Source organism: Peromyscus eremicus, chromosome 4, assembly GCF_949786415.1.
Source record: "Peromyscus eremicus chromosome 4, PerEre_H2_v1, whole genome shotgun sequence".
Classification (NCBI taxonomy): Eukaryota; Metazoa; Chordata; class Mammalia; order Rodentia; family Cricetidae; genus Peromyscus; species Peromyscus eremicus.
The window spans coordinates 68276976-68291692 of NC_081419.1; the positions used below are offsets into that span (position 1 = coordinate 68276976).

General features: G+C 50.7%; 1 protein-coding gene across 1 annotated transcript in view; it reads right to left on the reverse strand.

The window, feature by feature from the left end:
• Positions 1-391: 391 nt before the first annotated feature.
• Positions 392-14717, reverse strand: part of Cry2 (cryptochrome circadian regulator 2) — a 31491-nt gene continuing 17165 nt past the window's right edge. Inside the window, exons 6-12 of the mRNA XM_059260975.1 lie at positions 13698-13838; positions 10966-11277; positions 10605-10756; positions 10288-10490; positions 9978-10070; positions 9251-9392; positions 392-2548 (exon numbers count right to left, since the gene is read on the reverse strand). Coding sequence (XP_059116958.1) covers positions 9253-9392; positions 9978-10070; positions 10288-10490; positions 10605-10756; positions 10966-11277; positions 13698-13838 — 1041 coding nt within the window. The 3' untranslated portion in view covers positions 392-2548; positions 9251-9252. The remainder of the gene's footprint in view (positions 2549-9250; positions 9393-9977; positions 10071-10287; positions 10491-10604; positions 10757-10965; positions 11278-13697; positions 13839-14717) is intronic.

Consider the following 14717-nt stretch of genomic DNA (forward strand, 5'->3'; position numbering starts at 1 on the left):
TGCACGGCACTCTGGCCAGATGGCCCAAAACAGAGCCAGCAACCAGGCCTCGGGGCTTGGCTGTGGCTTCCTTAACTGTGTCCAGAGGGCACACATGCGTTCTTAGACTATCATAAAGAATGGATGCAGGACTCTGGATCTCAGTAGGCTGCCTGGTGCCATTGTGAGGTGACATTCAGGAACCTGTCTGGTGCCCTGCATTGTTTCAGCTGACTAACTCTGACTCTGACCAAGCTCTAGGGTTGCTGCCAGCTTGCTATAGTAGTTTACACAGCCTCCTCTATCCAAGGAGAAATTAGAGACTTGATTACAAGAGAACCAACATGGCCTGGCTTAAAAGCTTTACCCAGGTTCAACCTCAGCAGCACCAGGTTCCAGACCTCCCACAAGATCAACTACACAACACAGCTTTATTCAGACAGGGTCAGACATTTATAAAACGGTAAATTCACAAACAGACTGTGGGAGAAACACCTTCCCAGCAACAGGGAGCTCTGTAAAGTGCTTCTTGCCTGCGACCACCTCTTCTCCATGCTAGGTCCCAGGAGCAGGACATGGGGCACTGCTCCGTGACAGCCCTCAGAGCCACTCAGGCTAGGCAAAAGGACACGAAGCCACCCCAGGGCTCCTGGCCAGTTCATCCTGTAGCTCTGGGGGTGGGTGGACTGCCTCATTCACTGGAAAGCTGTCTTGAAAATGGGCCAGCATGTCAAGGAGGTGGGGGGACAGGTGATCTTGCCAACTTGTACCTTGGGAAGAGAGCCATCATCAAAAAAGCACAGAAGGGCATTGTCCCCATAACTGAAGGTGTTGCAAATAAATACTGGACCCAGACCTAGCCTTTGACCCTCTCAGACCAGCTCTCCAGGCTCACTCTGCTTTCCCTCCAGCAAGATCGCCTGGCCTCTTTCCTCTTGGCCTGCGGTTGGGGAGCAGAAGGCCAAACCCTAGGGTTCTGAACACACATCACCCATGCCATTCCTCCACACGATCATAGGATGTCTCTAGTCAGAATGATGGACATAAACAGTTGGACTAAAGGCAGCTCTCTGATGAGAAACCCTGAGGCCATCTCAAAAAGAAGCCTGTCAGATGTGCTGGACAGCTGGAGGAGAGGGGAGCCTGGCCCCAGGGTTCTGGTCTGACACAGTGAAGGCCAGGGCCAAGGGTATTAATAACTCTGAGGCTAGGAAAGGTCACAGGGGAGGTAGAGAGGAAAAGGCCCAAAGGCCAGCTTAATGTTACATGTGAGAACAAAAATCCAAACAGGAACACACACACACACACACACACACACACACACACACACACACACACCCTGCACTCACTCCACACACATACACTGTGGCTCAAGTGCAGGCCACAGGGGCGGAAGGAAGACTTGCTCAGTTACCCACAATCCTTTTCATAACTTCTTTCTCCACATGACCCAACAGTGGGAAGGAGAGATGGCTCCCCTGGAAAGCAAGGTTTGGCTTCTCTAGACCAAACCTTCTACTGCCTCTCTGGGAAGGGGATGGTGTGCCAGGTGTGATTTCTATTTGACCTTTCACCTACTGCACCAGGCAGGACCCCACACCTCAGTCCCTCTGTCTGAGTCCCTTGAAGCCCAGTCCCGAAGAGCTGACGCGGCAGTAGGGGTGCTGATCAGTCCAGGGTGGGCCCCAGGGTGGGCCCTGGAAGCCCGCGGAACACAGACTGGCTAGCTTGCCTGGCTGAGTATCAGCAGTACTTGCTGGAGCATGTGCCTGAGAGTATGGCCAGAGGACCAGGGGCCCTTATGCCATGGGACCTGGTTTCCTCCACCAGCTCTGATCCTGGCCTGTCTACAGCTCCTGGGAGGCTGAGGCTGGCCCCTAGCTGCGAGGGAAGGGACAGAAGACTGGAGTCTAGTCCTCACTTGGCTTCTAGAAGGTCCTACAAAGACAGATATGCTGTCTGAGGCTGGCATAGGTAGGACTGAGCATACAACACACCAGTCTGCAGTCTTAGACATCGAAGGAAGAGCCCACCAGTGGCATGGGATTTTAAAAGACTGGCTAAGCTGGTTAAGTCTGAATGGGAAGCATCTATTCCAGCCTGCTTAGGTTCTAGTGTCAAAAAGTAGGAACTAAGCCAGCAGGACTCTTGAGGTGAGAGTGAAAAAATGTGGCCCTCTCTTCAGCTGTCTGAAGAGAGGAGGGAGGAAGAGGAGTCTGGGGAAGCAGAGACCAGAACCCCAGCTAGAGTCCTACCACCACGCTCTACTGGGACAAGGAAGGGGGCTCCCAGGGACAGATTTGGGCTGAAGGTCACTGCTGTGGTTTCTTGTCCTGTGTCTGGAGTTGAGGAAGCAGCCCTGGTGACAAGGATGATCCAGAGACTCCTCCAGCCCAGGCAACATTCAAGGTCACGAGAGTGTAAACAGATGCATGCACACGCAAATGGCACACCACGCCTTCCTCTGCACACACACACACACTCGTTCGCTGTCTGTTGGTGACTGGCTTCTCTGTAGGCCGTGGCAGCTCAGGCACCCGGGCTTTGTCATGGAGCGATGGCTCTCCAGCTGAAAGAGAAAAACACGTGCAAAGAGGGTACTCAGGAGGCTGCTGAGTTGCCCAGGCACCAGCTCCTCTGGCTGCTTCTCTGGGGATCCCCAGACTGGGAGTGGGACAGCCTGGTGAACGTGCTGCTTGGGCCACAGTCCCCAGGGCCAGGTTGTTGCTGGGCAACCATGGGAGTGGCTGAATGCTACTTCTCTGAACCCAGGACAACTGTTCCCTACAGACCCTCTACCCAGGGATGAGGGCAGTAGAGGACAAGGCTACATGGCCATCACTTGACTTCTTGAAGGACACTTGCTCACAAACGGCAAGATCACAGCATTGCTTCTGAGATGGAGAGTCAGGAACAGTAGCTGTGTGAGAAGTTGCCTGGTTCTAGTGATTCTGAAGACTAAGGCAATGACTGTGTTTAGAACCAGCAGGGCAAACTTCCACTCACCAATCACAGAACCCTGGCACAGGGCTACAATGGCAGGATGGGGTGGGGGAGAAGGAAAGGCATGGGGACACAAGATGAATCATTTGAAAGATTTAGAACATTCTGGATCTGGGGCAGAGAGAGAGAAACGGCCCTATCAGATACCAGGGGACAGGGTAAGCCCATCATAATTACTGGGCTGCCTGTAACAACAGGCTGATGGAGTGGTCACAGGGCAGGCATGCTCTTGTGTCCACAATTGATGTCCCCATTTACGTGGCTCAGGTTCTGACTCCCAGTACCTTAGGTTGTGACTCTCTTTAGGTAAAATGAGGTGACTAGGGTGACATAAAATGGAAAAGGAACTTTGACCCAGACAAAACAGAAGGGAAAATCTTCGCAAGCACCAGAGACCATGACCTTGAACTCCAGACTCCAGAGCCAAGGATTTGCTTCTGTGGTGCTTTGCTATGGAGGCCCTCGCAGACCCTCACAGACCAAGACAACCTGTTATGCCTCCATTTTCATAAATGAGAAACTGAACTGACAGGAGTGTCCATACAAACAGCCAAGATAGGAATTCCCAGGCCCTCAGGACTCAAAAACTGGGAGCTTCAAAAAAACTACTAATTTTATGTGTAAGAATGTTTTGCCAGCATCTGTCTGTGCACCACATTGAGTATGTGGTGCCCCCAGAAGCCAGCCAGGTTCCCCTGGAGCTGGAGTTACAGTTTCAAGCCGCCATGTGGCTGCTGGGAATTGAACCTTGGGTTATCCACAAGAAGCCAGAGCTTCTCCAAGCATCTCTCCTCCAGCCCCTGCTGTTTTGTTTTTAACCAGTAAGTGAACTTTATAATATACCTCACCAAGACTTTTACAAGATGTAAAAAGGAAGAAATTCAACATAGTGGCATAGAGATTGATACCTACACAAGATAAAATGAGAAATGAGAAATGAGAAAACACTCTTAAAAGTCAGACACATTTGGAGACATGGATCCTAACTTAGCCTTCTAGCACATTCCATCCTATTTTGGTTATTTATCTTATGCAGTTGAGGCAGCCTTGGACTCCTGATCTTCTTGCTTCCACTTCCTAGGTGCTGGGACTAAGGTGTTCAGAGCTCAGGCAATCCTTCTAAGGCCGCACGCTCCATCTGAAGCCCCTGCACCTGGAGAGTGACACTGTCTAGATTACAGAAGCTGGGCAGCAGGCAGAGCAGAAGCGGATACAGGTGCGGGCAGTTCCCCGGACCTTGTCCTTTAACCGAGTGTAACTGCAGCCATGCACCTCCCCATGGAGAACGTGCTGCAGCAGGCAGCCATGCTCTTCTGTGAGGAGCACTGTTTTACGGAAACACTGACTGCAGTTTCTGAGCAGAGCTAGCCTGCTGCTAAACCTGAGGTGGGCTTCCTCCTGAAACACCAACTCCAGCGCACCTCCACTTTGTTCCTTCTGCCCTCGACTCTTGGGGGCTCATGGAATTATGGACATACCTTCTTAAATTTTAAATTCATTTTAAATGATCCAGAATGGCATAGTATGTGATTTTTAAAAAATGTTTTGCCCCTTCCCTCTTCTCTTCATAGACAGGGCTTCATATAATCCAGGCTGGCCTTGAATTTGCTATATAACTAAGGCCCTGGACTGCTGACCCTCCTTCCTTGGTCTTCTGGGTGCTGAGATTCCAGGCAGGCATCACCATGCCTAGCTTACCATGTGCTATTCTAACACATGTACACATTACGTATTCCTGAGATCAATTTAAACCTAGTTCCACCACCATTTATCATTTATGAAAAGCACTCAGCCTCCTCTCTTATGGCTCATTTCCATGTCAGGAGCTAAGAATCGGAGCTGAAGTACACCTGAACATTCTGCAGCCAGCAGCACAGGCCTGGGATGCAGAGCCAGGCTCTTTGGGGGCGCTGGGCTGTCTCCACCTCCACACTGGATAGGCTGTCAGTGACACACCTGCCACATACTAATTGCACAAGTGTCAGAGTAACAAGGAGGATTCTGAAGTCACGTTCTAGGCAATGAAACCTCAGCACAACAAAGCACAGGCCAGGGAGGGAAGGGGCTCCTTGACCATGACCCTCGTGCGTGGAGGGGCTTCTCTCACTAGATTGCTGTGCAGAGCTGGAAAGGAAAATGAGGCACTCATGCTGTCCCACGGTAAAATCACTGGATCAATGAGAGAAGCCGGCACATAACCGGAGGCTGACGGAACCCTGTGTCAGCAGCTCTGGGGGTTAAGGGAACCAGCTGACAGGGTTGCTATTTGGAAGCTCACTGTTTTATTTTTTCAGTTTAGTGAACATTGTAAAAACTAAATGTAGAACATTCGGTTGGCGTGGGTTTGAGGCAAGCATGGAAGCCACTGATCCTAGAGATGTTTTTCTGCACACTGATTTAAATCATAATGACTGCTCATGAGACAGTCAGCACCAGAGAAGCAGGGTCACAATGCCATAGAGCAGAGCCAAGAGACTAAAAGTGGGGAATGCACTGGCCTGCAGCCCAAGTCAGGTGACTAAAATGGACAGGGATGGGCAGGAAGGGGCACGTGTTCCCATCCACACAACTCTGACTGGGCCCACAGCCTCCTCTCTGTGGCCCACCAGTCAGGTGAACAGAGTCCCTCGGAAGCACATGCAAGACAGCACTGTGCCCTCCGCGGCCTGGTGTGCTTCGCTCACAGTTAAGACTTTTCAAACAAAGGCTTTGGTTTTCTCCCTGACATCCTGACATGTGTGTCCCAGCGGCAGGGCAGGTGACAGAACGACAAAGCACTTCACAGCTGCGAGGGCTAATCTTGGGTGTCAACTTGATTGCATTTGGGATCAACCAAGAGCCTTGCTTCTAAGCAGGTCTGTGAGGACTTGCCCTGGGAGGACTAACTGAAGGCTAAGACTGTCCCCAGGGGCAGCATCTTCTAGCAGCAGCCCAGATAGAGAGGTCCAAGAGAGAGGCAGGGCTGTCTGTCTGTCTGCCCGCACTCCTTGCTGCTAGGAGCATCTATCCTGCTACGCCCTTCTTCACTGACATCAGAATCCTTCTTTGACCTTCCGATTCCGATTGAACCCTCTGGCCTTCACCACCAGCCTTGCAGACTGTGCAGCTTCCTGGGTTCTTAGCCTCTTCAGTGTGCAGATGCCACTGTTGGACTACCTAGCCCATTGTGTAAGACAATCTAATACTTTCTTTTGTAAACATGAACATTCTGTAGGTTCTGTTCCTCTAGAGCGTCTAATACAACAGACGAGGGTCTTGAGGCCCAGATGCCCCAGCCTGCACACAGGAGGCACTTTTCTTTTGGGGTTTCCAAAAACATGGCGCTCCCACTGTCTGTCTTAGAAAGAAATCTGCGCCTGCCACATCCTCTGACTTCCTGGCTCCTTTCCATCTTCAAGAGCTTTGCCTGGCTTAACTACCTAAATGAAGCTGTAGAGCAATGCCGTTAAAACAGCCCTGGAGATCCCAGTAGGTGACACATGGGCAACCAAACTATAAGGCAAGAAAGGCACTCCTCTGCACGGCTGACGTTGCTTGGCATCAGCATCAGGCCTCTCAAGTGACTCTTGCCCACCTGGTTCTCTGTAGGGCCCCATCCAGTGTTTAGTTCTCCTCCAGATGCAAGTTTGACCATCCTGTTCCACAGGTGGCTTCTCTCCCAGAACTCCCTCAAGGGGCCCCTCTGCCTAGTATTATAGTCTTTCAGGAGCATCAGATCGCACAGACAAGAATCCCAATAATTCCCATCCCAGCAGGAAGTACTATGCTCCAGGACTTCCGAGCTAGGCCCGGGCTGTGAGGCCTGCACACTGTGTGACAGACACTGCTGGTGTCTACCATGATCTGTACTTCCTAGCTAACCGCACCCCCACCAGGGGCCTGTCCTAGACACAGTCCAAGCCAAGGGTTCTTAAAGCGCAGCCTCTTAAGTCAGCAGCCCCTCTGCGTCCCAGCCTTTCCGTTCTCTCCTCCTGTGCAGCTGCATCTTTTCTTTTGAACACTATGGCCTCTTACTAAAATACCCCAGCTTACACCGTCTCCTCCTACTACCTAAAGTGGAAGTGGGGGATGCCAGTCCAGTGCACAACATAACCGAGTCCAGGACCCATCATGGGAACTGGGAACATGCATGTTAACTGAGTGAGTGAGCCCAGCCACTCTTGCTGTCCTGTCCCTGCCCTGAAGAGGCACTGAGAGCTGGGTTGCAACAGCCATCTTTGGCCCACCACACAAAAACCCATGAGCTTTACCTTTGAGGCCCCTGAGAGGGAAGAAAAACGGTCCTATCTGTTTTAGCCAAGCGGGAGGCTTGGTATCCCAGGCTGAGTGATTTCACATCATTATCTGACAGGCCCTGGACCAGATGTGTTTTACAGTTCAGGGTTTTCCGGACTTAGGGATCTGCATAGACTTCAGTGTTGAAACTCAAACAGTTATGGATTCAGAACATTTTGGGTGCAAGAGCTCGGATACAGAGATGCTCAACCTGCATCTGCACTCCCACATGTCCTTGACTGACACCTGCACTTAATCTTGGGAACAACACCCATTTTTCAGGAAGGAAAACTCTCTTCCTAGAGATTAAGTAATTTGTACAAAATCAAGTCAACTTTGATTTTTCTGTTATTTAAAACACTCTTTACCCTGCCTGAATCCAATTCTTCTTCAGGTTCCCTGGTGTAAAGTTCATTTCACGGTCCTTGATCACACAGCCCATCACCAAACAGCTCTCTTTTCATAAGCTGAAGGTCTGTACCGTTATTTTCTGGGAACTGTAGCCTATTAGTCTTCCTTTCCTAAGTTGCTGTGGATGGATCCCACACTAATATGAATGCTTTATATGTCACTTTCCCCATACATCTGCAGGCAACAAGCCCATATTGTACCGTATGTCATAACTTACTGTGCAGTCTTGACTCTCACAGCTAACCTTTCTGTTTGTTAATGTTGCCTCCAAATCAGGGCATTACCCAAGCAAGCTCATTAGCCATAACACGCTGTGCTTAGCACCACAGACAGCATGGCGTCTATGGCGGCTGGCTCCTCCAGGGATGAGGCAGCATGGCCTTGCCCTCCTACTGGCAATGTCTAGAGGGCAACAGCACCAAGTGCCTGCCATCTCACTGAGCACACAAACCGAGACACTCCACACAGACAGCCCCAGTGAGGCCCTCAAGTGATCAGGACCAGAAAAAGAACCAAACAGCTCTGCAGTGAAAAGCACCATCCAGTCTACTGATGCAGATGTACAGAACAGCCTGACATATGATTAATGGAGAACCGAAGCTACACGTCTCCAATATTGGCATAAAAGCCTTCCCCGCCTTGGGGAAGGAGGAACAGGGAGAAGGCAGATCTGTCTGTCTTTTTTTCCTTTTGGAGTGGTTCAGGAACCTTCCAGAAAAGATGAGCACTGACTGGGATGTGCAAAGCTCATCTCTGTGAAAAGAGGAGAGACCCTGTAAGCAGAAGCAGAGACCAGCTGGGCCCTCTGGTCCTTCCAGGGCTGAGACCATCCTTTCCTCATGCCCAGAGCTCAGTGTTGCCCTCATCTGGCCTGCCTAGAGAACACAGCTTCCCAGCTGCCACTCACAACTTCACATCCGGGTCTCAGATTTGCCTCCCATTAGCAGGCAGAAAAGGCAAGTGAAAAACAGAACAAAGCTAAATAAACCCGTTTCCTTTTCCCCTAGTCAGAAAACAAAGGAGTTAAACTTCTAAATTTCTTTCTTCCAAAATAAATCCCTCTTTCCTTAAAAAATAATAATTTCCCTTTAAATTTTATGAGGTAAACTGGACATGTTGACTCACATCTGAAATCCTGCCACTCAGGAGGATAAGGCAGGAGGACTGCTACAAGTTCAGGACTAGCCTCAGCTACACAGTGAGGCTCTATCTCGAACAAATAAACAAGCCCCCCTAAAGGTTTACAACAGTGGTTCTCAATCTGAGGATCTCGACATGGGTATCAGACACCCTGCATATCAGATATTTACATTACAATTCATAACAGTACTAAATTACAGTTATGAAGTAGCAATGAAAATCATTTTATGGTTGAGGGGAGTCACCACAACAGGAGGAACTGATCAGGGTTGCAGCATTAGGAAGGCTGAGAACCACTGCTTCAGAAGATAAGAAAGCCAGAATGGTGGAATTTTGAGCTGAAATCCTACTCTATCAGATTTTAATCTGGTTTGCTGTTTGGACCTCTGGTTGGCAAGGATCAGCTTTCTAAACCATGTCATTTCCCTCTGCAAGGACTCACTCTCAGGCATCCTTGCTTGATGGCTCTTGGGCAGGCATCTCTGTCACCCTAGCCCGCTTGCTCAGTTCTTCACCGGGAGGCTCCTCAGCTGCTTCTAGCTTGCGTTTTGGGGAAGCTGGGCCACTGCACAGCGGTTTGGAGCCTGTGGAGAGGAGAGACAAGTACAGTTACATACCACAATGGTCTCACGCTGTACAATGACTGCTCTTTGGGGACAGGGAGCCCTGCCCTGGCCTCCTTTTCAGCAGTGACCTCACGTAGAGCTGTGTGAGGAGGGCCTGGCCTGGCCTGCTGGCAACAGGGCCAACTTCTGGTCTCAAGTCCCTGGCTCCAGACCAGAGACTGATGTGGCATATCTGCTGCCCTTGCTCGGAAGGTGAGGCATTCCCTTCGAAGCCCTGGGAAAACCCCGGGAGTTCTGGCCACTTCCACACTATGGAGCATCACCAAGCTGACCAGCACCCTCACTCTCTCCCTGCTTCTCCTACCTAGACCCCTGGGCCATCTTACTCCTCGCCTCCCCATCCTTACACTGCTCCTCACTGTTCACTGTTTACGGGGCAAGCAGTGGAGTTTTAAAAGCTCAATGGACCTTGTCCCATTGTGCCCTGAGTGGAATATAGGCTTCATCAGGCATAGAGTCATTTTGGCCTCAGTCCTGAATGACTGAAGTGCTGGTGGCACTTCACAGAAGGCCAGGGAGGCCAGAGGCCATGTAACTACTCACTCATGTTGCTGATGCTCCCAGCCTGGCTAGAGCTGGGCTCTGCCACAGGGTGACTGAGGTCTTCCACACAGGAAGGGACAGATGCCAGAAGACCTGGGAGACAAAGACAAAGTCAGAAGAGGGCTGTAGGTCATGAGAAACAAAGGGGCTAGGAGAGCAGGACCTCCTAGGAGGGTACTGCCTCCACCTTTTCCCAGCACCCCAGGCTGCTCAGGGAGCCTGGTCTGGCTCAGCCTGCAGTGTTCTCCATAGCCTCAGGTTAAGTCCTCCCCAGAGTGAGTGAGATATCAGTGGGGTAAGGAGTCCTTACAGAGTCCCCGGTATCGTGACAGCTGCTGGTAGATCTGCTTCATGCGCTCAATGTTGAGCCGACTAGTCTCAGCATGGTTGACGATGGGCCGAGGGTAGTCCACGCCAATGATGCACTTGGCGGCCTTCTGAACTGACTCAGGGGCATTCCAGGGCTCATAGATGTAGCGAGAGGGGAACCCTTTCAATTTGGGCAGGTATCTCCTGAAACACACATCGGGTGATGTGTCAGCACACTGTGGCTCTTCTTCAAAGGGCCCATAGTCCCAAAGGACGTCCCCGTGGTTCAGAGCCAGAAAGTCTGGTTAGCATCCTCACCGAATGTAGTCTCCACTTGGGTCTGTGCGGCGGCCGAAGCCCACAGGGCAGTAGCAGTGGAAGAACTGTTGGAAGAAAGCACTGCAGGACAGCCACATCCAGCTGCCCGCGTTCACGCTGAAATCTGCATCCAGGAGCAGCTCATCAAATACCTAGACAGGGGACAACCAGCCTTCTTGGAGACCTGACGCTCTGGTTCTAAGTCACTATAATACCCCAAGGAGCCAAAGCCCTTCTGTTGAGGACTCGGAGGATGTGGAAGGGATCTCCTGGACCCAGGGATCCCACCCCAGCCCCCAGCCTAGAAGGGGGCTGACTGTGGCTAGGCCTGGTCACAGGGTACAGGCCAGCTTGCACTCACCCGGACCCCGCTCTCCCAGCTGACCCAGAGGTCCCCTCGGGTGAGGAAGCAGGCCACAGCGTGCCGGGCCAGGTGGTGGATCCAGCCCTCCTGCCTCAGTTGGGTCATGATGGCGTCAATCCAAGGGAAGCCCGTCTTGCCCTCGGCCCACTTGGCCAGGGCTTCAGGGTTGCGGTCCCAGGGGATCTGGATGCAGATGGGATTCCCCTCCATTCGGTCAAACCTGGGGTTGTTGGTGGCCGCTGTGTAGAAGAACTCTCGCCACAGGAGTTGTCCAAACAAGGAGAGGGGGGGTGTGCTGTTTCTCTTCACCTGAGGGGTGGGCATAGCACACAAAGGTGAGCACCTGCCTGGTTCTTAGCACTGTGATGCTCAGGTCTCTTGTACAGAGCGAGTGTAGTAGCTCCCAAGTGCAGGGGCTCCAAATCCCCGACATGTGCAGAAGGACTAGACTTACAAGTTTCACAGTGTGCAACATGCAGGCCCTGCTCTGAGCATCAAGAATGACTTCAGATGGCTAGTAGTGGGGGAATGTTGCTATGGGACTCTGCTATGGGAACCAAAGTCCTCAAGACTACTCAGGACTCTGTGGCTCTACCTTCTAGAAAGTTGAAGAGATTTTACACATCATCAGCAATTAAAAGCTATAAAATCTAGACACCTAATTTTTTATCACTGAACTGAGAGAAGTTAACTGGTGCCTACCTAGAGCCTTCACTTCCACTAACTAGTGCTCATGGTACTAGAACATACTCTGCAGGCTACCGGAGGGAAAGCTAAACACCATCCCAGCTGCAAACCCTCTGATGAATGATGGTGTCCTGCCTGCTCCATACACTGGTACAACCGTGGCACCAAGTGTGGGAGCAGCCGACCACTCTCTGATGGGATTTAAGCCACTCCATGAGATGGAACCCAAAGTGTGGGAGCAGCCGACCACTCTCTGATTGGGTTTAGGCCACTCCATGAGATGGAACCCATCCCTGACACTGCCCAGGTGGCCAAGAACCTTGGGGGGTAGGCCATGGACCTCGGGAAAAACCAAAGGAACAGAGCAATAAAATGACTTCTAATGACATTCCACTATCTCCATAGATCAGCGTCTCACTCAGCCATCATCAGAGGAGCTTCCTCCTGCAGTAGATGGGAACTAACACAGAGACCCACAGCTGGATGATGTGCAGAGAGTGAGACTTCAGAACACTCAGTCCTAAACAGGATGTCTCCATCAAATCTCTCACATCAGAGTTCAGGGAACTCTTTGGAAGAGGAGGTAAAAGACTGTAGGAGCCAGTGGGAAATAGAAGACACCAAGGAAACAAAGCCTTCTAGACACAACAGGACTGAAGCACATATGAACTCCTACTGTGGCAGCATGCACAAGGTCTGCACAAGTCTAAACGGGATGGGGTCTCAGCTCTGAGAGAGGAAGTGGACACAAGCCCCCACCCCTAACCTAGAAGCTACCTCTAATTGATAACCACTCACAAAGAAAAAATAGTTTTCTCCAATGGGGTCTCATTGGGTATACAAACCACACTTAAGGGCAGGCCCCATGCCCAGCAGTAGATGAGTAGATGCCAACACAAAACAAACTCAGTGGTGTTTTTGTTGGTTGTTTTTGTTTTGTTTTTGTCTCATAATGCTTTGGCGGGTGTTTTTTTGTTTGTTTGTTTTTAATTTAACCTTACAGTTCTTTTGCTTATATATTATGATTTCTGGTTCTGTGTTTTTATGGGATTTCTGTGTGTATGAATGTCTATGTCTCTGCGTTAATATGTGTTTCTTGGGCTTTTTCTTTGCCCCTGCCCCCAACCTTGTTCATTTGTTTTGTCCTGTTCAGGTTTGTTTTTATTTTATCTTATTTTTTATTTTTTTCTTTTTCTTTTCTTTTCTCTTCTTTTTTTTTTTTTTTAAGATGGCTGTTTGTATTCTAATGAAAGAGAGAAAGAAAGTGTGGATTTGAGTGGGTGGGAAAGTGGGGAGGATCTAGAAGGAATTGGAGGAGAGGAAACTGTAATCAGAATATACTATATGAAAAAAATCTGTTTTCAATTGAAAAAAATTAAGAAGTACCAAGTCTGGATTTTGGTTAAATAATGTATAAGCAACAGTCAGAGACGTGAAAGGATCAGGTGGGACTACACAGTGATTTCCCCCTCCCCTGATGACTTATCCACCAAACTGCCAAGCCCCATTCCACGAAGCCATGCTGGCTGGGCAAAGTAACAGTAACAAACAAAGGTACAGTATGACGAAGGAGCCTCTCTGTGGAGTGCTTTCCCAGAGCCTCCTCCGGGCTGCCTGGCACAGTCCTGATGCAGCCTTTCAGACCAGCCCTCCATTCCTGAGTGACAGCAGCCTCTCCTGGACTTCCTGTCGACTGTGGTCCCAGCTCCAGTGCCAGCAGCTGTCCTTGTTGCTGAGGACTGCCTCTAGACTCTGCTCACTTCCCACCCTGCGTCCCAGTCTGCACCATCATCTGCTAGAGAATGCACCACCCCTAAAGCCCCTAGGCCAGCTTTTCTGTCCCTTCCCCAGAACCACAGGGGAATCTGGGTTCACGTCAGTGACTCAGTCGTGAGCAAGCCGTCACCTCTGACTTCTCTGAACTGAGTGTCTCAGGGCTCTCACAGCCCAGCCCCAAAGCCAAAGAGAAGGGCCCTTTCTGGGATGACCGCCCGCTGTGAGTGCTGTGCCTGGGGCGACAGCGCATGCTGGCTGTGCCTCACCTTCTTATACAAGTCCCAGAGGCGGTAGTAGAAGAGGCGGCAGGAGAGGCATCCGAAGCGCAGGTAGGGGCTGAGGCCCGTGGGGCTGGCCAGCAAGGAATTGGCATTCATCCGAGGTCTCTCATAGTTGGCCACCCAGGCCTGCAGAAGAGAGAGGGGACAGAAGGAAAGGCCTGGGTGTTAGAGTGAGGGTTCTTCACCCAAGGTCAAAGAACAAACAACAAAGGCCCCGAGCCAGGCTTTGAGCACTGATGCATCCCACCCTCCAGCCTGGGACTCTAGGAAGGAGAGCCATCCGTGTCCTTGCCCTGACTTCCAAGTTCAGTCTACGGGATGACTGAAGGACTTACTTAGCTCCTCAGCTACCTAGCTATTAAATAAGAGCATTTACCGTCTCTGGGGATTAAATGATGTAGGAAAGAACGCTGAAAGCATGGAACAAACTCTGTAATTACATAGTAGCGGGAAAGGCATCTGCTTCACAGAAAACAATATTCCTCGCTCAGTCCCTGTTCTAGTCACCAGAAGCCCGAGGCTGCCCGCTGAGTCTAGGACACCCAGGGGCTTTTCACCATTGTTAAAGAGTCAGGAAAACAGGAAACTCCTAACCCATTTCCGGAGACCAACAGAGCCTTTCTCTCCTGAGACCTTTCCAGTCTTACAGTACTGGTCCTGTTCTCCTCATCCACAGCCCTAGCACACTGCTCTCCTCTCCAAGGAGACTCTCACTAGCTCTTAACAATACTCAGAGTGTTCTGCTATTATCTTCTACAGAATAATGAGGCTCAAAAGGCTTCTGTCACTCTCTTGGGATTAGAGTCTGGTAAGAGAACCTGGGAGTCTCACTTTAGACTCCAGTCTCCATGCTACTATCTCTCTGTTCCTGACACCTGTCCTTCCTGCCCACTCCAATACCTCCCCATCAGTTTTCAGGTGTCCTTCCTTCCTATGGCAAGCAGACAGGCGCAGTTTATGAAAAACCTCACCCTTCCTCAGCCAGGAGGGAAAACATCTCCACTT